The sequence below is a fragment of the Leucopleurus acutus genome, assembly GCF_964270905.1.
Source record: "Leucopleurus acutus genome assembly, chromosome: 14".
Lineage (NCBI taxonomy): Eukaryota > Metazoa > Chordata > Mammalia > Artiodactyla > Delphinidae > Leucopleurus > Leucopleurus acutus.
Window position 1 is genome coordinate 62,872,766 of NC_139156.1, and position 25,713 is coordinate 62,898,478.

Here is a 25,713-nt window from a genome sequence, read left to right on the forward strand (position 1 = left end):
CAACAATATTTGCCCTCACAGAGCTGACATTATTTATTTAACTTATTCCTGTCAGTCACCATACCAAAATATAATCTCCACAAGGGCAGGAACATTATCTGTCTCACTTACTGCGTATTTCCAGCACCTAGAACAGCCTCTGGTACGTGGGTACAACAGACAGCAACCTCTGTCAAAGAATTCTACCTGTGACATCCTCAGCAAAGGTATAGGAAACTGGTCAAAACAATTCACCAAACTGATTTTATTCCCACACAGAGTTCCTTATAGTGCATTGTCTTAGTGCTATACTACAAATGGCCATTAAATAAATCTTTAAATAAATCCTCTAAGACACAAAACAAACAGCAGTTTAGTTATCCTTAACAGTTAATTTTTCTTAGGAAAAAAAAAAAAAAAAAAGACCAGTAAAAGATAGCCACAGTACCATAGCAGGCAGTAAATGCATATGAGGAAAAAAAGGATTTTAAAATAGATTTTTATTTGCAAAAATAAAAATAAAACTAATCTGAATCGGGTTCCTTCTTCTTTCTTCTTGTCCCTTTTAAGGAAGTCCCAGATTCTGTTCTTCCTTTGCCATGCTCAGTTTGTTGTGTCATCCACTCTCTTTCTAGTTGTTTCAGCATGTCTGCAGTGAGGAGTCCTTGCTGCACCAATCTGGAAGCAAGGGATTTCTCTCCTGCACCAGAGCCAAGTGGTTCAGCAGCTCTACTCCCTAAAGCTTTGGTGCCATGATTCCTTCTAGTTCGGCTCTTTACTATTCCTGACAAACGGGACTGGCTTTCTGCTGATGAGTTCTGCAAATTCAGCAGTTTATGTGCCTCTGAAATTTTAATCAGTTTGGTGATGTTATGTACACCATCTTGGATAATGCCATCTAATTGTTTCTGGAGATCTCGAACAAGGCTGGCATCTGGAAACATATCTATAAACCGGTAGCTGGAAAAAAAGACATATTACATTATAGGAACAGCTCTTACCGCAGTCACTGGACTAATCTCAATGAAGTAACTACATCTTAACACTGACTCATTCCAAATATTCTGCTTTTGCAAAACTGTGTCCAGTGCCTTTGCTCAACCTTTATTTCAGCCAACACACCTAAGGAAGATGTTGTTATGAGAGTCGGTCCTTGCTCATATCTTAAATGATTCCAATATGCTCCCCTAGTGGGACATGCCCCACCTTTGATAATCACTGATCTACAGCAGTACCTCTCACATCACAATGTATACATGAGCCACCTCAGGATCCTGTTACAATGCAGAATTTGATTAAGCCTTGGGTGGGTCTGATATTCTCTATTTTTAACAAGTTCCCAGTTGATAACAATGCTTTTGGTCCAGGGATCACCATTTGCGTCACAAGGATCTAGGGGACTTTCTCACCTACCTATCTTAACTAGAATCGTAAGAACTCCTTAAGTCATTTTTGGAATAGGTATAAACCAGGCTCAACTGCCTTAATGGACAATAAACATAAAATAGAGCACCCTGAAAATATGTCCCTAATTTGAAAGTGCAAAAGACCATCATAAAACCTTTGATTCACCCTATTACTTAAAAAATGAGAGTGCATACAGGAAAAAATTGGTACCTTAGCCACAGGTAAAGATCCAAGACATCATGGACAGCTTCAAGATCCATGAGGTCTTTAATATTCTTAGGTGGAAGTAACGGCCATTTAATATATCGTCGTAACCATGAGAAGGTCAGGGGCTCATTCCTGCTATACTGCCTGGCAAACTGAGAGAAACAGAAGAAACGAATTTGGTAAAACAATCAGAATTCACTTCAGTCTGTGACCAGAAAAAAAAAAAAAACAGCACAACAAAATGTTAACTGTGGCTATATCTCAATAGGCAGGCTGGTTTCTCTCCTTCTTTATACTTTTCTGTATTTTAGAGAACATTTAATATCTTATAAAGGTACTTTTTAAAAAAAAAGACATGATTTCCTTCTTTTTTCCAAAACCAGGGCAACAATATATACATGAACTAGCTTTCCAGGGACTGTCTATTAACTTTTATGAACAATTAATGTTCTAAGTTCTAGGCAGACAGTACCCAAAGACTCTCATTCCTTCATGCAACAGTCCTATAGCTTCAAATGTGAGCTTGTATTTTTTAATATCCTCACTTATTATAAAGAAACTCTTTGAGGTGGCTTCGTGCAAGGTTGGTCATGAGTCAATCAAACTAGTAAAGAGACTACCTCTTTACTAGTTATATAGTTTTGGCCAAGTCACCACTGTGCTTCAGCTTCCTCATTACCATAAGACCATCATACCTCCTTCTTGAACAGCACAACACTCTTGGAGAATATGCCGCCTCCCAGACAATGCTAGGCATTATTATGCATCACAATATACTATAGGAGACAGAAATAAAACCATGCAAGAACTATCAAGCAGAAGTTTAAAATCTTTAGCTTCAAGGATAAGGTGATTTCAAATGGTTCATTTCCTAATTAGGGAAAATTATCTCTAAATACTTAACCTAAGCAAGGTCAGTACTTTAGAGAGGCAGGGCAGTTTTCAAATAATTGTGGTTAAATAATGTCACAATTTTATTAATTTCAGTCTGGTGCATTCTTCTAGGTTTAATAAATGCCAAGTAGGACAGCCATGAAGAATGTAAATGTGACCACGCTAACTTACTAATAAGCAGGACATGCCAAAAAGTTCTCTTATAAAGGCAGTGGCTTTAATATTTTTGGCCACAAACAACTAATGGAAGCCCATATGTAAAACAGCTAAGCACGGAGCTGCTCAGAGACAGGGAGGGAGAGAGGCCCATGCAGGAGCCATGGAACACAGTTTCAAAACAACTTCCTAAGGGGCATCAGAGACCATCAGTGGGATTGAGCTCCTTTATACTTCAGTAATAATGGAGATCAAGAAAAAAGAAATATCTCTAGATTTCACATTTTAATCTGTAAACACAACACATAACAACTATTGACCTGTACTGCTCCAGACTCCTTACTCCTCAGTAATATGCTTCCGCTTTATTAGGGTAGCTGCTTGAAGGATGGTGTAAATGGGGTCAGGGCCATGGGCTCCAGCTCCATCCAGGCCAGTTTTTTAAGTTTAAGACTTTGTTCCATAAACTTCAACCTTATGCTAGTTAGCTCTCTCACAAACACCAGCTCTAAGAAACAGAGAGCTGGTAATAGCTGGACACAGTAAACAGCTGGACACGGAACACCTCTGGGACACATTAAGGAAAAAAGAAAAAGGCAAGCTACAGACTAATTCATTGTAACATTTATGGGAAAGCACACCCACCCAACAAAAACTAGAATTTCTACTCATACAGGTATGTAGGCAAATGTAACGGAAAAGGTCTGCAAGGATACACAATGCTGATAATGGCAGTTATGCCAGAGGACTGAGACTGAAGGTGGTAGCCCAATTTAACCTTCTCTAATGTTTTAATTTTGCTCACACAAAAAAAGTACTTATGTATTATTTATGTAATTTTAAAGTAATTTAAAACATAAGCCTATAAATAGATTTGGTAAAAACAGAGCTAGTATGCAGAAAGCTAACATCTATTAAGAAGATGGCAGTGAAACTACAACAATGAATCAGGAAAAGATTCAAAGAGGAGACCTTTGGATTTAGTGGGGTGGGCGCTCCAAGCAGAAGCAAGAGGGACAGCAAGGGCTCAGAGATGTGAGAGGACACGGCAGGAGACTGGAAGTTCAGCTTCTACTGCCTTTGCCTAGTCCCCCTGTTTGGGTGAATCTTGTGCTCAGAAGTTAGAGATCTGTATCCCTACCCAAATGAGTTAAAAGAAAAGAGGCTGGAACCTTGGCACCAAATTCACACAAGACAGCCATCCCCGGCCCAATGCCTGATAGTTAAGAAAACGGAATACTATGGCCACTACTGACCCCAAAGCCACCTCCCTTCCAAAACATATTACCTAACACCAATAAGGAAAAAGTATATCATCAGGCAAAGACCCCTTTCCTCGAAAAAACTGTTTAATTATTTTTGTTTTAGCTTCTTCAAAAAGGCTACCATATAAGCCCAAATATGAAGCAAGACTTCTCCTTCCCCCCAAAAATTATCTGTAAGAAAAAAGAGCCATTTTTATTTAAGTTCGTACACAGTACCTCATATTAAAGGGTACTCTCTTATTTCTTTATTTTGAATAACAAACTATTGTTTGGGGAAAATGCATCAACCTAAAACAACTCAAAATATCACAAAGATAAAGGCTTACCTGTAACAATGAAGAACAGACAAAAGGCTGCTTCTTGTTGATAGGGGCTGTGCAGAAAACATACCTCACTCGTAGACTTAATGGAATATGCTGGATCAACTCTGCAGAAAATTTAAAATCATCCATATTGCAGACAAAATACTGCCCATCAACTTGTGAAAAGTCTACAAAAATATCCTGGGGGGGGAAAATATATTAAATTACTGGACTACCTAGCTGGGCATGAATAAAGTACTCAAGTCTATAAATGACAATCACTTTAATCCATTAACAGACTTCCAGAAAGGCCTGCTTAATTCACTGCCTCCTCAAGCTAACAGACTTCCCCCATAGCCTTCCCGACCTAAAATACTCAGAAAATTCCTCAGGACAAAAGTCCCAAAAGATTTTGAGAGAAAGTTTCCGCTTTCAAGATAAACTTCATAAACAGCAACTTCACAAAAACAGACTATCCATTCATGTCCACAAGGTTAACCAGTAATTGTCTGACATACTGACCTTTTTAGAAAAGCGATGTAAGAGTTTCTACTTACAATGAGATTAGAAAGCGTTGTGTCAGGGAGATGGTAGGCAAACATTTCAATCTGTTCAGCAGTTGGATGAAGACCAGCTGCCTTTAGTAAAGAAAAAACAACCATAAGCTTATTTTTTTTTTAAGGATAAGTTTTCTTAAGTTATTTCAAGATAAGTCCTACATTCAGGTTAAGCTATTGCCAAACGAGTTAAGGGACAAGAATTTAAGTATAACAGAGAAAAGCATCATACTTTGCCATTTATTACCAATTGGGAAAGCTGACGAGATGATTTAGTAAAACTAATCAAGTATACCCATTGAGTAATTAATCTTTTGCTTATATTTTAGTTATATTTCTAAAATCTATGATGATCTGATAGAGTACCACAAATAGTTTCCGGGGTCCCAATTCTCTCCACTGAACAAAAACGAAAAAGGAAAACCCAATCACTTTATCCAGGGCAATAAACCTGACATACATACATTAGAAAATGTCTAAATTGAAATGTCTAAATTGAAGGTCAGCTATCTCTTTACCTGTATATTTACACGATGTTAAGAATTGCCCACAATAAGTATAAGCAAGAAAATAAGAGAGAAAAGGAATGGGAAAAAGAAAGAGGAAAGGAGGAGAGAGAGATGAGTCATGGGAGACGATGAGTCAAGGCAGACGATGAACACAAGAAAGGAGCTACACAGGAGGGAGGTGGGGGAGATCCATTATCAGCTGCACTCTTAACAAAAGCTACAGAAATGATTTCAACCACAGCTTTCCTCCAGGAACTTTTCCTTGCATTCTCTCATTTATATACCCTTTTACCTGGGTTCACTAAAATCAGATGAGCCTTAATTAGTGAATTTTCCAGGCAAACTTTAATCTGTAAGTTTGTTTAAAACATGTACACTTCTGCCTCATTAACTACACTAACCAAAATTTAACCCTGTCCTTACTGGTTCAAAGTTGTATAGCTTAATGCTATTTTTGCCCCCCACACAAAGGTTTCTTCTACTTCCGAGCTTCTCACAATTTTCAGTCTGCTGATATGGTGTGTGCTCACCTGAAGCAACTGTGCCCCTATCCCCACCCACTGCTAGATTACAGGAAGAACTAAAGGAAAATCAGGTTTACTAAACTTGTTATATTATGGCTACATTTGTCAAATCTGAATCTTTCACTTGCATACCATTCTCTAACAAAGGGGTCTCTATTAGGCCTCTCAAAAGCAATAAAGCAGGGTTTTCTCTTCTTTATTTTTTTATTTATTTACTTATTTTATTTTTGGCGGCATTGGTTCTTTGTTGCTGTGTACGAGCTTTCTCTAGTTGCAGTGAGCGGGGGCTGCTCTTTGCTGTGGTGCACGGGCTTCTCATTGTGGTGGCTTCTCTTGCTGCGGAGCACGGGCTCTAGGCACAAAGGCTTCAGTAGTTGCGGCACGCAGGCTCAGTAGTTGTGGCTCACGGGCTCTAGAGCGCAGGCTCAGTAGTTGTGGTGCACGGGCTTAGTCGCTCCGCGGCATGTGGGATCTTCCCGGACCAGGGCTCGAGCTCGTGTTCCCTGCATTGGCAGGTGGATTCTTAACCTCTGCACCACCAGGGAAGGCCAAAGCAGGGTTTTCTTGACATGATTTTCATGGCACAAAATTTTCTTTTGCTTATTTGTTTCCAGGTGTCTGAGGCAAAAGTCTGGAAAGTAAGTGAAGGAAGGAATGACTGTCCTCCATAGAGAAGTAGCAATTACTATGTTACACCTTACCTTTATAGGATCCACAGGCCTATTCAAAATTTCCTTTAATAAACTGAGGTCTTCTCGATTCATTGTTGTAACCTCTCCTTCTTTAAATTTTGAACTGAATCTACCAGCTCTGCCAGCAATCTGCAAGGCTTGAGAGGTGGTGATTGGTTCTATTTCTTTTTCTCCCTTTTCATTGATACTGGGCTTCATAAGGGAGTAAAAAATAATTCTTCTTATGCTCCTGAAACAGAAATACAACTGATCTCACGGACTGCTGTCTGAAAAACCGTCCATCATTTGATTCATTACAGAAATGCTGACTCTAATTCTAGTTTAGGCCTACTTGCAATATTGCCCACTATTTACAAAGTAAGGTAAAAGGGTTTGTTGGTAATTCTTTTTCTTCCCTTTAAATAGCATTTTTTAACAACTGTGTACATTTACTAAAAATCATCATCAAATTATACATTTAAAATGCGTGAACCATATAATATGTAAATTATACCTCAGTAAGGCTCTAGAAAATAACTTTTTTACAAATAAACCACATAAAGCCTTCTTAGGCTACTTTTAAACACTGACTGCTGTTAATGGCTTTGAATAGTTCTTTCATGCATAAAGGTACAGTTGCATTCATTCCACAGAGAGGAATATTCAGGCTTAATATTGTTAACCCCTAAACACAGTGGCTGGCCCCGCACGCCCAACAGGCACACACCCTTGTTGACTGAGACAGTGAAAATCAAGTGAGGTAATGTAATAGGTTAGCAGTGGTAGGAAGCAGCACTCAAAAGTCCAAATGTTATGTGATATTTTCATTTTATTCCCTCAACAGGTGTGAGCAAGATAAATCTCAGACCTATACTATAATATCCATTCTCCTAAATCAAAGTGTTTGATCATTCTAATGCCAATTATAAGTTTTTTAAATTTCCATCTAACCCAGTGAATATCCATGATTATTAAAAACAGATTACTTACAAATTAAGTCCCATGCCAACTGCATCTGTAGCAACCAGGATTTTGCATGGATCACCAGGATCATTAAACTTCCTTGCTTGAGCAAGTTTGGTCCCTAAAACAGCAACAGTTTATGTTAAATCAGTATTCTCAACCTTTTACTACATCACACTAAATATATCTTGGGGGCTTCCCTGGAGGCGCAGGTGGTTGAGAGTCCGCCTGCCGATGCAGGGGATGTGGGTTCGTGCCCCGGTCCGGGAAGATCCCACATGCCACAGGGCGGCTGGGCCTGTGAGCCGTGGCCGCTCAGCCTGCGCGTCCGGAGCCTGTGCTCCGCAACGGGAGAGGCCGCAGTGGTGAGAAGCCCGCGTACCGCTAACTAACTAACTAACTAAGTAACTAAGTAACTAACTAAATCTTGGAAACCCTTACCTCCTACTCTCCATTTTTATGGATAAAACTCTTATTGTTTCAAATTTATTTCTTTACATTCTCAAGGAGCCAGTTATCCTTTATTTCCATTCCTTTAAGTATACCCACAAAGAGCAACACAATCCTCTTATCATTTCTGAGGACACTCATCAATAGACTTCTGGTAATATTTTAAGAATATTACCAAGTTCATATTTTAATGACATTTCTGTAAGAAAATCATCAGCTCAACGTTTAAAAATACAGTGTAATAATAGCAAGTAACAAGAGCTATAAATAATTAAAATACTTCTATCACCACAAAGATGACTAGAGAAATATTTATTTTATATGACCTATAATAAATTACACACCAAGCAACTTACTTCATATCTTTTACTGTGTTTTCTAGACATATCTCAACATAAATGGCAAAAACAAGAGATTTCATATCTTGTCATGATGAAAGCCAATAATTACCAGGTGGGAGACTGCCATATATAACAGCTGATTCCAATCCCCGAATTTCAATCTGTCGACTCACAGAATAAATATCATTCTTGCTAAAACAGACAATGCAGTCCCCAGGCCGAAGGTTGTCTAAAGATTCTAATGCGTGATCCAGCACAAAAATGGGGGTAAGCCTCTTATAGGTTCGAACCTACAATAAACGATATGATATTGTAAAATAACATACCGAACTCAGCTTCTTCTAATATTGTGAAAAACTCACAATCAAGAGTAGCTAGAAACTGATGAGTTCCAACTTTTTCAAGAGAAAATACAGAAAAACATTTATTTTGATATTACAAATATTACCATCCATTCTCACCGGTATTTCTAAATTAACAAAATGTTACAGAGGATTTCATAAATTTTCAAAGCACTTTCATATATATTTGATTTTTATGGCAACGTGGTAATTTCAGAAAGGTTAATATTATTTCCCTTTTATGAAAGAATAAAATAGAGTCTAATAAAAGATCAGGTCTGATGAGGATTTTTCCAGTTCTAGCCTTCTGTGATTTGCTTAAAAACACAAAGTGAATAACAGCAAAGCCAAGACTGGAACCCAGAACTTCTTCCATTACATTCCACTATCTCTCCCTGAAAGCTGAACACAAAACTAAAGTAATGGACCAATTTAAAAATATTTCTTCATTTTATTACAGAAGCCTGGTAAAGAAAACAAAAAGTAGGATTAAATGGAAAGGAGTGGCTTCCTACTCTAGGTTTGAAAAAGGGTACAAACTACCTCTACCAATCAGATATATATCAAAGTCCCCAATATCTGAGACTGAAAATCACAAACTTTTGCTGCAGCCTCCAACTTCCAACATTCCTGATTTATTTAATTCTAAAGAGTTCTGTTTAAACTCCAAAAGGTTTTGTCAAGAAAAGATAAGGAATCTCCTTATACTTTTGGAAACTTAGGGTGTGACAGCCACACAGTCAGAACTTTAGTTCATGAGGGTCAACCAACTATGTATGATCTAGTCAACTACGAGGAAATGCTAATCTTTCAAGTTCTGATTTTGCCACCATCTGGGGCCTATGAAGCCATTGCCTGGGTACTCTGGGCTATTTGCTATGCCACCTTGAGAACGAAGTGTATAATCTAGGGGCTTCCCTGGTGGCGCAGTAGTTGGGGGTCCGCCTGCCGATGCGGGGGACGTGGGCTCGTGACCCGGTCCGGGAGGATTCCACATGCCGCGGAGCGGCTGGACCCGTGAGCCGTGGCCGCTGGGCCTGCGCGTCCGGAGCCTGTGCTCCGTGGCGGGAGAGGCCACAGCAGTGAGAGGCCCGTGTACAGCAAAAAAAAAAAAAAAAAAGTGTATAATCTAGTACCTCCACATCTTCCCCAGTTGTGTACATAAGCTCGGTAACCAGGTCAATAGCAGCAGATTCTCCACACAAATGGATTTCTTCAGCACAGAGTCCTGTTAAATGCAAAACTGGCGTTTCTTAAAATTTTAAAGATATAAAATTAACTATGCAATACTCGACATACCAAAAATACTTTAAGTTTGCTTACATTGCTTTACAACTTCACCAAGTGTTTTCACATTATCTCTATGATTCTAACCTCAAAACAAAACCTTCTAGTAGGCAAAAATTATCACCACTTTTATAAATCTTGGGGTTTTTTAATTGCTTTGGCCAAGGTTTTGAGTCTACTAGAGGATGAAGCCAGCCTGTACCAGAACCTGCATTTTGATGGTTAATACTGAACATTAGTCCTATACTTTTTTTTTTCAAATTAGGCTCCATGGAATCACTGAGGTGCCTCAGAGGCTGGGGGCTGGTAGGTAGAAGAAACTCCAAGCTCCTTACCCCTGAGCGTATCCACTTTCATCTATTTTATATTACAGGCTTTAGTGTATACTCTTTGTTTACAGAAAGTTTACCTACGTTTTAAAATTTGAAAACACTTGCCCTACAACATGCTGATCAAAAATTCACTCCAATATCAAGCAGGAGAAACGTTCATTCATGTCTATGGACCTCACTTCCAGGAGCCTATCCTAAAGAAGTAATAAAATGAATAAAAAGTTAACGCCTACAAAGATTTTTACTGCATCATTAATAATAGAGAAAAATGTTCAACTCTTTGGGACAAATTACAACTGGTCTCCCACATCCACAGGTTTCACATCTGCAGATTCAACCAACCGCAGATTGAGCATATTCAATCCGTGGTTGGTTGACTTCATGGCTGCAGAAGCCATCCAACTGTAAAGGATTTGAGCATCTGCAGATTTTGGTATCTGTGCGGGTACAGGAACCAACATCCCACAAATACCAAAAGGACGACTGTGTAGTACAGTTCTTCAATGGAGAACATGCAACATTAATATGTGGTATGAAAAAAAAGTCTATGAAACAACAGAACTGAAAAAAAAAAGCAAGATAAAAATTATATATTCACAAAACACCATATACGTGAGAAAAAAGACTGCCATGAAACACCAAAATGTTAATAGTGGTTGTGTAAATATGGCAAGATTTGAACACTTTAATTAAGTGATTATGCTAATTTTATGACAGAAGAAATGGATTTCCCATTATTAGAACAATACTTAGAAAATTAAAGCTCACACTTAGCTGACTTTTTTGTTTGATTTGTGTCAAGAGAGAATCTAGCTGGCTCTATTTGGCAATGTCAAGCAGATAAATGCAGATAAATCCCAATGCAGATGTCACAAAGCACAGGTTTTATAGCAATAAGACCACCAACCTAGTAGTGCTCTGGTCCAGGCCCATCCTCTGGCTGGATCTTTAATCATTTGAATTTCATCAATCACAGCCACTTCATCTTGAAATAAAAAGTTATCATGAGCAAGACAATCTACTTCAATAGTATTATAAACAAACCACAATACCAAAATGCAAGCTTTCAATACCACCATAATCATCATCATTACTTATTAGGTGCTTCGTTTCTGGCAGGCTTGTTCCAAGTGCTTTACAACTCATTTAATCCTCAAAACAAACCCATTAGGTAAGTATCATTATTACTTACATTTCCTTTTTTTTAATCTCATCTTTTTTTTTTTTAATTAAAAATAATTGTCTTTGGCCACGCTGTGAAGCTTGTGGGATCTTAGTTCCCCAACCAGGGACTGAACCCATGCCTTCGGTAGTGAAAGTGAGGACTCCTAACCACTGGGCCACCAGGGAATTCCCCTACATTTACATTTTACAGAAGAATAAACTGAGACTCAGAGAAGTTAAGTCACTGGCCCTAGTGTAAGATTTAAAACCGTGAAATTCAAACCCAGACCATCTCTACTGCACTGCCTCCCAAACTGAACAGGTTCAGTTGTCCTATTTTCTGCAATCTCAGAGGCAGCCTGGAGAATCTGCCTAATAAGAACACATCCACACAGCAACTGAAGTAGCTCCTGGGACCAAGGAGTAGATAACCCTGCAGTAAAACAAAGCACCTCAGGAATCCAGACGGGTGTCAGGAGGAGAACCAGAGAAGAACGTGTAATTCCCTGAGCTCCAGCTCTGCTTATTCTTAGGGGTTTTAAAGCTTATTATGGTAAAAAAAAATAGTGGCTCATTTTATTTTCTAATGCCAAAATGCTTCCAACCATATTATTTTATTCTTTTTAAGTCATATAAATTATATTTTAGTTTGCTTCCCAAAATACCAAGGAGTTGCAAGGAGCATATTTTAAAAAAAGGAAAAATTTTAAAACATTTAGCAAACAACAACATTTAGCAAACAAAAGAAAGCTAATTTTATACTGCAAAACCATCAGATTAAAAATTACTAGCATATCTGAGCGTATACAAACAAGATTAGAAAAGAGGGCACAGAAGAAGGAATTTTCATTTATATGTGCTATTTTAATTTTTACAATGTATTACTTTTAGAATAAATGGATTTTTTGGAAAACTATCCATTTACTCAGAAAGTTAAGATTATTAAAATGAAAAAAGCAAGCTACCAAATAGTACATAATATATAATCCCTATTTTATTTAATATACACACTCACGATGCACACATAAGTATAATGCATACACAATACAAACACAGTCTAGAAAATATACACCACAGGGTTAATACTTGTTGATTCTGGATGGGTGGAATTGGGAGATTTTTTTTTTTCCTTCTCTTTGCATTTATTTTTATGTTTTCTATAATGAAGAAATGATTGCCTATATAATAAGGAAAAAGGTAATTTTCATTTAAAATACTTTCAAAACTACAGTACTTAAATAGAAGTTTTCTGTGGTACTATGTGTAATAGTGAAAAACTTTAAACAACCTAAATATTCTTTAATAGAGGAATGAATAATTTTAGTCATAATACGGAATACTACATAACAATTTAAATGAATAAATGTGATATATATTCATGATACATATATATGTATACAAGACTAGATCTAAAAAATGTAAAATAAAAAGCAAATTGTGGAATAATAATGCAATATGATAATCATGTAAATGTTTTAAAACACACAATCCACAGTATTGATAGGCAATACATAACAGTGATACCAAAAAAAAAAAAAAAAAAGGAAAGGTATATACCAAATATTTGATAGCAACTGGATCAAAAGAGGAGAGAGGAATTGAACTGGGGAGTGACACAAAGGAAAATTCATACCTAGTGACATTTCAGTTCTTTTATGAGAAAAAGGGAAAGAAATTCAAAAGCAAACATAACAGAAAGTTTGGCATTTTTAAGTAGTGGTAAGTCCTGGGTATTTGCTGTACTATTCTTTTCTTTGTCTCAATTTAAAATTTTTTTCACAATAAAAACCACATTCCGTATGTTCATCTGAATTTTAAAATAAAAAAATACTAAACCATACAGTTTTTAAAATGGTGTATACATACAAGGAGTTGTAACACTGCACATCTCAACAGTACAAGCAACATGGGCAGCCTGTTTCCCATCTGGCTCTACTGTCACACGTTCTTCACCTGTTACCAAGTCACATGGCACACCCTAAGATGACAAAAAGAAAACTGGAATTATTTCCACCTTGAAAACAATAGCAAAAAGAAGTTTTGGATGTTTAATAGAGTATTCTCTCCATTACGTCAAATTTATTTGTCTAATAGTTGAAACAAAATATCCCCAATCCTTTAAAAAAAATTTTAATAAGAAAGTAAAAGCCACTCTCTTATATAACCTATGTAAACTTGGAAACATCTCAAATCAGCTAAATTCTCAGGTAACAAAAGCATGAGAAATTGCAGCAGTTTCACTTTATACCTCTGTACTATTTCAATAGTTTCTGTACCATTTTAGTTTATTAAAATGAAATTGTTTCTATGTTCAAGAAGAATATTATAAATAAAGTTTAAGAATATAAAGACCTCCTAATATATTTCTTTGAGAAGGACCAACATCAATGCTATGGTGTATTTGAGTTACCAACCACCCCCGTCCACTCAGGACTGAGGGGTTCCCCAGGATGAAGAACATTTGGTGCTAAATCAGGGAAAGTCCAGGCAAACTGGAACAGCTGGTCTCCACAGTGGCCTGAAACTAATGAGGAAACATCAGACATATCCAAACTGAGTGACAACTTACAACACAACTGACCTGTAGTCTTTCAAAATGTAAAGGTTTGGCATGGACATATATACACTACCAAACGTAAAAGAGATAGCTAGTGGAAAGCAGCCGCATAGCACAGGGAGATCAGCTCGGTGCTTTGTGACCACCTAGAGGGGTGGGATAGGGAGGGTGGGAGGGAGACGCAAGAGGGAGGAGATATGGGAATATTATGTATATGTATAGCTGATTCACTTTGTTATACAGCAGAAACGGAACACACCATTGTAAAGCAATTATACTCCAATAAAGATATAAAAAAAAAATGTAAAGGTTATGAAAGACAGAAAGACTGAGGAATTGTACTAGAGACACGACAATAAAACACAGCGGGAGACCCTGAACAGAATGCTGGGGTGGGGGGGGGATGAGGAAATGGAGTGGTGGCAGTGTTTATAGGACAACTGGCAAAATTTGAATATGGACTGTGGATTAAATAATGGCATTCTATCAATATTAAACGTCCTACTTTAGATGAATATCCTGAGGTTATGTAAAAGAAAGTCTTTGTTCTGTGGAAATACTTTAAGTATTTATGAATAAGGAGGTATTATGTATGCAAATTACACAAATTATTCAGAACATAATAAAAGAGAATGCAAATCGCCTACCAAAACGGGTTAATCTTTCATTATAAAATCATAATAAAACAATGAACTAAAATATGGCCCCTTTACTGAAATGATGCCTCAGACCACAGGGCATTCAGTCCTTTTCTCAGTCTTTATCGTTAGTTCTAGTTGACAGCATCAAAGGTCTAATCTTAAAAAAAGGTAAATTGAATAAAACAGAGTAGGTGGGTAACTCTGAGGAGACAAAGGGGTTCAGAGGGCGTTTCATCTATATCAATATTTTCTTTTCCTTTTTTTTGGCTGTGCCACGTGGCTTACAGGATCTTAGTTCCCCCACCAGGGATTGAACCCGGGCCCTCCGCAGTGAAAGGACCAAGTCCTAACCACTGGACCGCCAGGGAATTCCCCAATAATATTTTATTTCTTGAATCTGATGGGAGTTGGGTAGTGGACTCAGGTTATCTGAATGTTATTCCCTGCATTCCTCTGTATATGTGAAACATTCTGTTAACTCATTCTGATACACACGTTTTTTCACATTTTAGTATCTCTGAAACCAGGATACCTCTTAACAATGGATGGCATGTCAGAATTCAGTCGGCAGCATCATCTTCCTTCTCAGTTTTACATAAAATAACAGTACATCTTACACTCGATGGCTTGTTAGATGCAATGCAAGATGGCACTTTTTGTTAACAGTAAATTACTACATACGCCCTCCCCCTCTACCCCCTTCACTCTACTCTCCCCCAAATTAACAAGAAAAAGAATATTTGTAATATACTAACAGCAGCATTACTCTTTTCGAAGATCTCATGTGCCAGTAATTTTAAAGGGCCACAATATACTCCAGATTTTGCTGACAAGTATTTCTGGATTGCATGATAAGTCTTTCCACTGTTCGTGGGACCCGAATGGAATATTATCTTCCGCTGTAAGACTCTGGCTTCTGGGTACCTAAAACATGAGTAGGTAAACAGCTTAATTCCATTAACCTCAAAATCCTGGCAAAGGTATTAAATGAAAAAAATTCCAAGGAAACATCCTCTTAACATTCATAAGATAGCATCTTTGAAAAATTAAATGATGAGCTTCATATCCACACTAAAATGACTGCTTTCCGAGAACAGCATTTACTAACTAGAGGACAGAAAAATCCAAATGCAAATTAATTTATTGGATATTCTTGCCACTGTATAAATCCCCTTCCCCAAGAGTTACCTAAAATAAGTTTAAACTGCTAACAGCTCCAGAGATTTGTCCCCATTATTTCCACAGCTCTACATATGCCCTATAAATAAATATTCCTAGGCTTCTGAATTTCAGCATATACAATAAAATGACTGAGTCTTCTGCTTCCGGCCATGAGCACTTGCCCTCTCACCATAAACAAGTACAAAACTGGACAAAATATATACAGCAGCTGCCTGGGGACATGGACAGGAGGCAGTGCAGGAATACAAGCCCCAAAAGAAAGGAACACCTGAGATGAGCACTGCTGTACCCCAGCAGGGCATAGGGAGGTGGAACCCAAGCAAGGTAAAAGTCCCACTGAGCTGAGCAGTAGAGATCAAGTTCAAAGCTGCTGAAGCAGCTGGAATTTGAAAGCCAGAGTGTGAAAGAGAAAAAAGGGTGCAATAGAGGGGGAGCCTTGAAGTCTGTGTGGGAGTTCCTTGGGTCCTTGGCCAAGGGCTGGGCTGAGCATGTCCTCCTAACAGAGGACAGCTTGCTAAGAGTTTGAGTGGAAAGTCTCAAAGAGGTGGCAAAGTGCTAGGAGATGCTGGAGTTCCAGCCACAGTGGTGGTGGGGAGAGCTCATTAATAGCGTATTCGGCTGAGACACCAGGAAGGCCACACCTGAATTGTAAGGATGACACCCTAAAGGGCTACTCTAGATCTGCTCTAATAAAACCTTAAGCCAAACTTGATTAGGATTCACCGGGAGACACCAGTTAACTGCCTGCCAAAACTGCCCACTTTTCTAGAGAAAACAAAACAATCTAGATGACTTATGATTTACCATCCAGCATACAATAAAAGTACATAATGATCACTAATTTTCCAAGATTAGAAACTGAAAATTTCAAATCTACAAATAAAGAAACTAACCAGTTAGGTGGTATTCTTAGGTCACTGATTTTACGTAGATCATCCTTACATTCCAACACAGGAAATATCTGTTTTGCATGTCTCAAGAAAAATGGAAATAAATCATCCACGTGAGCTGGAAAATAAAACACTGCATTAATATGTGCAATCTAAATGCTATCCATAACTGCACTGAATGAGAACTTTACTCTTAGTGAGCTAAATTAAGGGGGCATTGCCAGAATAAAAAGAAAAACCCTAAAACAAGGAACTCTATCCTTTCCTGAGGTCCTGCTTTGTCTTACATTTTCCTCCTCATTTCACTTATATTTTCCAGGAAAACAGAAAATTGGCTTTCAACAACCACGTTCCACTTCTTCTATGCAAACCGGTAAAGATCAGCATTGATGAAAGTTAAGTTAAAAACAAAGAACCTGGGGGAATTCCCTGGCAGTCCAGTGGTTAGGACTCGGCACCTCATCGCAAGGGGGCCCCGGGTTCGATCCCTGGTTGGGGAACTAGGATCCGCAAGTGGCATGGTATGGTCAAAACAAACAAACAAACAACAAAAAAAAACAAAGGACCTGGGAATATACATTAGAGAGAAGGCCTGTGGTTACTGAAGAGAAATACAAATGCCAAGTATTTTTTAAACTACAGAAACCACTAAGAGACAAAACATGAAAGTGAATTGACACCTCAGCAAGAAGTCTCCACACCTTAGTGGCTCTGATGAGGGTGGGGCTGTGTCCAATTCTGCTTTGTGTCCAGGTTCTACCTCAGTGCCTGGCCCAGGGCAAAAGTCTAATAGTCAAATACTTAAAAATATAACCAAAGCCAAACTGCCCATGGGAACAAAATAATGATGTTCCTACATTTTTTCTTTTTTTTTTTTTTTTTTGCGGTACGCGGGCCTCTCACTGTTGTGGCCTCTCCCGTTGCAGAGCACAGGCTCCGGACGCGCAGGCTCAGTGGCCATGGCTTACGGGCCCAGCCGCTCCGCGGCATGTGGGATCTTCCCGGACCGGGGCACGAACCCATGCCCCCTGCATCGGCAGGCGGACTCTCAGCCACTGCGCCACCAGGGAAGCCCGATGTTCCTACCTTTTTATCTTTTATAGCAAGAGCTTTGTCCTAATATGAGGGAGAAACAAGCCAGTGGCAGAAACACATGGAATCTGTTATGTATTAATTCTGTCTTGTGTGAGAGTTTATTTCACTGTAGCCTATATATTACTACATAGTGAAGAGCAGATAATGACAGATGAAGACCCCAGTCTTCCTCCAGCCTAAGACATATGGGTGATTTAATAACCAGTTCAGGGACCCACTATAAAAGCAAAAGGACCTAGAAGGCCTCCTACGAAAGCACTGAATTATTTACAGAGGATATTAACAGGGTTTATTCTAAAGCAAATACGCCCTAACTAGAGAAATAAACATAGGAAGAAATAAAAAGTATGCTCAACAGGATTTTAAAAAGTCTCTAAACACTTGCCTGCACTGAAGCAAATATCATTCAAAATAATGTGAATGTCCACATCCAGGGAATGAGACTGCATGATATAATTTCGAAAGCTTATGAAAGCCTGGTGGAAGAGACGAGCTGTGGGAAACACAAAATCAAAACAGGTAGGACTTAGTTTTCATTTAATTTCTCATTTTAAAAAATACATATACACGTCACACCTAACTCATCAAAGTGTCTTTTTCTTTTCTTGTAGTACAGCTGGTTTGTTATGATCTGGGCTAAAACTGATATTCTAGTAGCGCATGAAGGAAAGCTGACCACACAGCTCCCTTGCCGTGTGTCTGGCTCCCCAGGTGCCTCCTGCCGATCTCCTGCCTACAGAGAAGCAGAAGTCAGGGACATTCTCTAGATTACAACTATGTATTAATACGTATGTCCAGGCCACACTAGGTCCCACACAACAATGACAAAGCTGTAATCTAAGCAGTAATAAGATGTCTCTAATGGAAATCTTATTAGCCTTACCATCGAGTCCATAATCAGCACTCAGTTTCTGAATTTCTTTTCTCTTGTAAAACTTATCTAAGATCTTCTTTACTTCATCTGGAAGAAAGATATAAAAATTTAACATATGTTTAACATTTGTTTTCCAGATAGAGAAATGCCCAAAGAGCAAAAGAAACCTGAAGTCATAACACTCAAGGCAGCAGTCTACTGAGTGTTGCAATAACTTGAAGGTTTTAGTTGATCACAAACTCTTTATAGTTTAATAGTGTCTAGAAAAAGTATAAAGTCAAACAATGCAATATTCCTGTAATACTGCAGAGGACTAAGCAAGGTGCTACAGGATTAGCATCACCCCTAGCCTCCATCAGACCCCTTTTAGATAACCATGTTCTGTTCTGTTTACTTACAACCATTCTGAACATCAAATAGTGAGCAGCTAAAGGTATCTAGAAAGATAACCAATACTGTGAGGGCCAGATCATTATGCTTTCGCGTGAATGACTAAAGGAGCCAGGGATGATCTTTAGCTTGGAGATGATTTTAGGGAGAACAGATTATACATATTTTGTTCTAGATGGCATAACTAAAGTCAGTGGGAAGTGAAGGAAACAGATTTCAGTGTAATTTATACAAGAATTTCCTAATAATGAGAACAGGGAAAAGGAGTTGTCTCACAAAAGTGCCAGCTCGTTGTCACTGGAAAGTACTCAAGCAAGGCTTAGATGACTGTATTTCAAGGGTGACAGCAGAGAAATTACTGTGCTATAGTGGAGGCTGGATTAGATACCTGCTGAAATAACATGCCACTAAGAGTCCCTAATTTTACAGGTGAAAATACTTTTTTTTTTACTTTTTTTTTTGCGGTATGTGGGAAAATACTTTAATCAAGCTGAGACTGTATTAACATTGCACATGTTAAAACACTACTGCATTATTCTGTAGAGATAAACATTTTACTAATCCAGCCACACCCTCTACATTTCTGGGAAGGCAGGCCAAAACTGATACAGTCTTTGCTCATGAAACACAGAAAGGCCAGGTGGCCTGTATTTTTGCCTCCCACCAGAATACCAACTGCACTTGCATCCAACCACAACATACACACAACACTCACTGAAGAAATTAAGCCTGAATAAAGCATCTCACTATCAAAACTTTGTTTTGCAGAATGAGAGAATTTCAAAGTCGCTGGTTTAGCCATTAGGTTTGCCCACAACTAAATGTAAGATGCATACAAATATATCTACTATCACAGGCAGCTATCCTGATATTTCTGGGTTTCTGTTACTTTGTACCCAGTGGGTCCAACAGTTTCTTTACAATAGTGGAAAAATCAGTGACAAAAAAGGCACATGCAATTGCTTGGGGAAATTCTGCTGACCTATAAACTCAATACAAACTGAAGACATCACATTTATTAGAATTAATCCATTTTTTGTAACTAACACTCCAGTGTTATGCAAGAATTATGATACTTCACTCAATTTAAAATGCTTCAGAAATATGAGGTTTCTCATGCTAAGTGAAAGAAACTAGTCAGGAAGGCCCACGTATTGTATACTATTTATATGAAAGGTCCAAACAGAAAGGGAACGTGGATTAGTGGTTGCCACGGGCTGGGCAGAGGGGAGTGGGGGCTAGGGGAATGGGGAGTCACTGTTTCTGGGTATGGGACTTCTTTTGGGGTCATGAAAATGTTCTAAAATTAGATTATGGTGATAGTTTCACAACCCCGCAAATACACCATTTAATTACACACTTTAAATGGATAAACTTTATGATATGTAAATCATACTGTACAGCTGTTTTAAAAAATGAATACTACCCACATACTAAAAGTGAAGCTTCTCTGTATCAATACTTTCTTTTATCTAAAATTTAAAAGATAACTGCAAAAACATTAACACAATGGAAATAGCACGGAAAAAAATTTAATCTACTACAGAAGTATATGGAAACATAGTTTTGTTTTTCATAAAAATTAAGCTTTAACTGTCTCATTGTTCTTTTTAAAAATCATTCATTCATTCATTCATTCATTCACTCATGGCTGCGTTGGGTCTTCAGTGTTGTGTGCGGGCTTTCTCTAGTTGTGGCGAGCGAGGGCTACTCTTCGTTGCGGTGTGTGGGCTTCTCATTGTGGTGGCTTCTCTTGTTGCAGAGCATGGGCTCTAGGTGCACAAGCTTCAGTAGTTGTGGCACACGGGCTCAGCAGTTGTAGCTCGCGGGCTCTAGAGCACAGGCTTAGTAGTCGTGGCACACAGGCTTAGCTGCTCCACGGCATGTGGGATCTTTCCGGACCAGGGCTTGAACCCGTGTCCCCTGCACTGGCAGGCAGATTCTTAACAACTGTGCCACCAGGGAAGTCCCTGTCTCATTGTTCTTAACAGAATGACCTGATTTGGGGATCACAGTTACTTCTCGTTTAAATTAACGGTGATTAAAGGAGACTCTCTAGATTTCAGCTACAGTAGAAATGACTCAGTACTACAACTTTTAACCAGTTAATAGCTTTCTTCCAGCTTCCTACAATGGGAGTTTGGGATTTAATAACAGGTTCTCTTCTAAAATGTAAATGTACCTCACATGAGTCTTTACACAAAAATGATCCACTTTACTCACTCCACGTACATCTCGATGAAGAACGAAGTAGCTACTACTAATGGTTGGGACTGCTTAAACCTTATGATTTACCCATTTTGTTAAAATGTTTTAATTTGCTTGTTCCACTGTACTTATCAGTAATTAACTAGAAGCCCATTACTTAATACATCAAAGCTCTATGATCACTTGAGGGTTGGAGAAGCAGGTGGAAAGGTACAAAACTCAAACTCTTAAAACAGAATTGGAAATGCCAAAGTTACAGTGGAAACACAGGTGGGGAGAAGTGATCAGAATAGATCAGAACATCTCTAGGATCCAAAAAGGAAAGGGAGAATCAATCCTGAAGAGACTGTACCAAAGACCACCTAGGAGTGGCATTTAGTTTCCACCCCTTTAATATTACAACTAGTATTACCACTCTTGTTGAATATGAAGAAGTACTGAAATATTGTTCTAGTAGTGGTTGAACTCATGATGAACCTTTTGTATCATCACAAAGGGAATTATAAAAAATAGTACTAGACTTACTGAAACTGTCCCTATTGCAGCAGACAGTTGCATTAGGCCAAATGCCTCCGACCCTTCTGCATCTCTCTCAGGTGATGGGTGTGAGAGATGACTATTCCCTACACCCTCAAATGTATCTATACCTGATACACCTACATCAAATTACAATGACTTCGTTAGGCTTCTGTTCTTTCTTAAGGTTCCCCTTGTAACCAACAGCATGATTCTCATCCAGGAAGCTAGCTGTGCTCTGGGCAGAAAAGTGTTGCCTAATACCCTATGCAGAAACTGTCTCCATAACCTTGATCCCCTTAGCATTACACCGTAATTCTGTACTTCGTGAGTAATTCGCCAGAACATACCAATCCAGGTGTTTTGACAAGCAAGCTTCCCCAAAAACTCTGACTCCAGTTCACTTTACTAATATGGAGCTGAGTGGATTCAACCCTACGAATCCAAGTTCCAATCTGCATCTACCCATCTAGAACTACTAGCATCTATGAGGAAACTACCACAACCTGTCTCAATTAATCTGATACCTTCCCTAGAAGTCACAACTGCTAATAAAATTCACTATGAATATTATTGGTTGTTGTCACGTCCTGTAAACATACCAGTTATCAATCAAAAATCAGAAAGAGATCATGTGAGGTGCATCAATCACCCATGGTCAGCCAGGGCTCACCTAGCTTACCTCAGTGCCTGGGTGCTACCTTCCTCCTTCACTGCTCCACTGGAGACCACCCAAAACTTCCAGCTTAGTCAGCTGTCCAAGAAAGGGGAGGGCCACTCTGCCATCAAAGGTAGCTGCACTTCATTGTTAGAACTTCCAAACACTTAAAAATTCATAACAGTGCCCAAAAGATTTCAAAACACTAATCTGGTGAGACCAGCTGATCATGAGTAAAAATACATCCAAGGAATTTTACACCAGCTATTAACAGCCTAAAGAAAGAGAGGCTTAGAACCTTTATTTACACGATACCCCAAAAAAGTATTTTGTCAAATCCTCACATCAACCTATGCTATATAGTTGGGATAGATTATTTGGGCTCCTAGGGTGATAGTTTTCCCAGTTTCCACACATCACAGATTCTACTGCAGGGTAATTCCATTTTTCAAATAGCAAATGTTTAGTACAAGTGATACTAGTTTACATTTGTTCACCCCTTTATACTTTTCAAAGTGCTTTGCCCAACTCTTTATCATGACTTTCACAATCCAGAGATGTAAGCAAAGAAAATATTACTCTCATTTTACCATTTGGGAAATGGAGAAAAGGTAAGTAAACTGTAAATCGGGCCAGTCACTTAAGTGCTGTAATGACTATCACAAATATGCACCATCTTTCTACTTGTAGTCAATCATGTTCACAGGGCTAAATGTGTTACAATCAACCAGAAAAAATACACATATACATATAATTTATATACATATATGTATGTGTTACAATCAACCAGAAAAAAGTATATACATAATATATATGTTTACATAATATATATGTATTTGCTACTGCATGACTAGATAAGTGTCAGGGGTAAAGACTGTCTACTTCATAAGAGTTACAGGAAAGATTAAATGGGTCACATGCTTAAAACAGTACCTATCTCTAGCAAACACTGAGTATTAGCCATTGTTATTTTTAGAAAAAGAAGAAGATGGAATTACAGATGTATTCTAGGCAGAGGGAGTAGCATGTGTAAAAGCCCTGGGGCACAAGTGCACATTTCATCAGTTTGACTGAAACAAGGAGAGTGGCTCGCAACAACGCTTCTCCAACAGGTACCCACGCCAGATCAGGCAGGGATTGAGGACCCTTTTAAACTGGGAACAATGGAAAAACATTAAACAATGTTTTGCAAGGGAGCAATAGGATTAGATCTTGCCACTTGCTGATGCTAAGCGATTCCTTTCCCTCTGGAGCCCCGGATGACCAGGGAACCTACCACTTTCGGTGAGCACACCCTTACGTTCTACCTTGTACTACAGCTGGCCATTCATATGTCCTTCCTCCCCACGAGACTGTAAGTTTCTGGAGCGGAAGAGATCTGGATGTGAGTCTGGTTCCTCCTGGCAACCACCATACAGCCTAACACAGTGGCTGGTTTGCCTAGGTACCCAGTCAATGACAAAAACTCCTGAAAGAAATCTTCCTCTGGCTTTTCAATTCCCCACTCCCTTGTCCCTTCTCGGAGCAATAGTTCTGGGTAGCGGGGGAGAAGAAAGAGTACACTAGAAATCAGTCGTCCACCTAACGACTCGAAAAAGGTGAATCGTCCCATCACAAGAGGGCTTAAACCATTCACAGGACAACAGTGAAAGGGAGAAGGCCACTTCTGGAGCAGCACATCAAAGGATCAATAAGACACAGTCCCAAGCCTTGAAGGGCTCACACGCCAGTAAGGGAGGCAGACAGTGACAGGCACGATGACAACGCTCGAGGGGACCTCGGGTCTCCAGGGGAAGGGCGGGGGGGGGGCGGGGGTAAGCTTCTTCGCGGGCCCCGCAACACCACCCGCGCCGCCCACGCCAGCTCCTGCACTCACTCTTGTCCAGAGGGCGGGTTAGCTCGGCCCCGACATCGCCGTCAGCGCTGCGGCCCTGCGGTTTCACAGTCAGCGGCACGAACAAGGACGTGTTCGGAGATTTGGAGCCTCCTGAGGCAGAGGAAGAGGCGCAGGCAACGGCAGGAACGCGCCCCAGAGTCCCAGGAAAGGGCCCAGTGTGGGCGCGAAGGGCAGAGCAGATGGCTGCCCGGGGGCCAGGCTGGCGCCCCGGGGAAAGCCGAGCCCACAACAGGGCACACCGGGGGAAGGACATTGAGACCGCAGACTCCAGAGGAGGCTGGCTGCAGCAGCCTGCGGACACGGCGGCGGGCAGTGACGCACAGCGCCAGTGCCTATAGCCCGCAAAGACCCAGAACAGCGGAGCTGCCCAGGAAGACGCCCGATCAATAACGAAAAAGTAGTGCCGGAAGATTGCTCGTAAAGGGGAGGAAAAGCTTAGAAGCGAAAATCACAGAAGATAAGTGCTTGCAAGTCCTTTTTCTCTCTCTCTTTTTTATTGGCGATTGGAGCCAGCTTTCTTTAAAAAAATAATCTGGCACCGTTGGGGATGTCACAGATGAGAGGCGGGACCTGCGAGGTGTGTCACATGACGCAAGCTGGCCCTGCGGGTAAGTGTTCGGAAGCACGTGGGCAGTGCGGCCAAGAGCCTTGTGGGTGCGACTGGTGAGAGACGCAATTCTCTAGGTTGTGGCGCCACCGTGGCTTGCGGACTCGAAGCTTTGAAGAGCATTTCCCAAAAGTTCCTTAGATTATTAACTTTCGTTTCCTGATGGAAGGCGTTAGAGAACATAACTTGATCTGCCCTTCAGGACCGTTGTTAAGGAATTTTGTTCCACAAGTTCTTAGGTAAACCCCTTGTATGACGTGTGTAGGTACTTATACTTTAATATGAGCAGTTTGTATACATCATCCTAGCAGCTGGTATGTCACAGCCGCGTAGCAAAAATATGTACCCTGTACTCGGGGCAAAGGTTAATTTCTTTTGCATTAGTTGGATACTGTTTCATTTGAGGTTGCAACATCTTAAATTCAAGATATGCCGTTGGATTTTCCATGTCTCTTATTATACTTAAAACATCAAGGTCTTGCAACTTGAAGGAGCACGGCATATGATTTGTAATATTGCATGTCAAATAAGATTTCAGTAACAATTTGCTATTGTGCCTTTGATTCACCGAATACTTTTTTTTTTTTTTTTTTTTTTTTTTGGCTGTACGCGGGCTTCTCACTGTTGCGGCCCCGCCCGCTGCGGAGCACAGGCTCCGGACGCGCAGGCTCAGCGGCCATGGTTCATGGGCCCAGCCGCTCCGCTGCATCCCGGACCGGGGCACGAACCCATGTCCCCTGCATCGGCAGGCGGACTGTCTACCACCGCGCCACCAGGAAAGCCCGTCACCAAATACTTTTTAAACATCAGGGATTCAAGTAGACGGCCCTTTGCCCTCAAAGAGTTTTT

At 39.7% G+C, this 25,713-nt stretch overlaps 1 protein-coding gene across 1 annotated transcript; it reads right to left on the reverse strand.

The window, feature by feature from the left end:
- Window positions 1-464: 464 nt before the first annotated feature.
- Window positions 465-24,522, reverse strand: SUPV3L1 (Suv3 like RNA helicase). Its single transcript, XM_082855123.1, has 15 exons — window positions 24,237-24,522; window positions 18,598-18,675; window positions 18,100-18,207; window positions 16,623-16,737; window positions 15,303-15,471; window positions 13,216-13,327; window positions 11,093-11,170; window positions 9,703-9,794; window positions 8,335-8,515; window positions 7,462-7,555; window positions 6,502-6,721; window positions 4,768-4,848; window positions 4,235-4,411; window positions 1,597-1,745; window positions 465-939 (listed from the first exon to the last, which is right to left on the reverse strand). The coding sequence occupies exons 1-15, from the start codon at window positions 24,508-24,510 to the stop codon at window positions 504-506; spliced, it is 2,364 nt and encodes a 787-aa protein (XP_082711249.1). The 5' UTR covers window positions 24,511-24,522; the 3' UTR covers window positions 465-503.
- Between the last annotated feature and the right edge of the window lie 1,191 nt (window positions 24,523-25,713).

Coding starts and splice junctions, on each gene's coding strand:
- SUPV3L1 (XM_082855123.1), bottom strand. CDS start 24,510: ATGTCCTTCCCCCGGTGTGCCCTGTTGTGGGCTCGGCTTTCCCCGGGG. Junction 15,472..16,622: donor CTAAGAATACCACCTAACTG/GTTAGTTTCTTT, acceptor CTCATGTTTTAG/GTACCCAGAAGCCAGAGTCT. Junction 11,171..13,215: donor GTGCAGTGTTACAACTCCTT/GTATGTATACAC, acceptor TTTTATTTCAAG/ATGAAGTGGCTGTGATTGAT.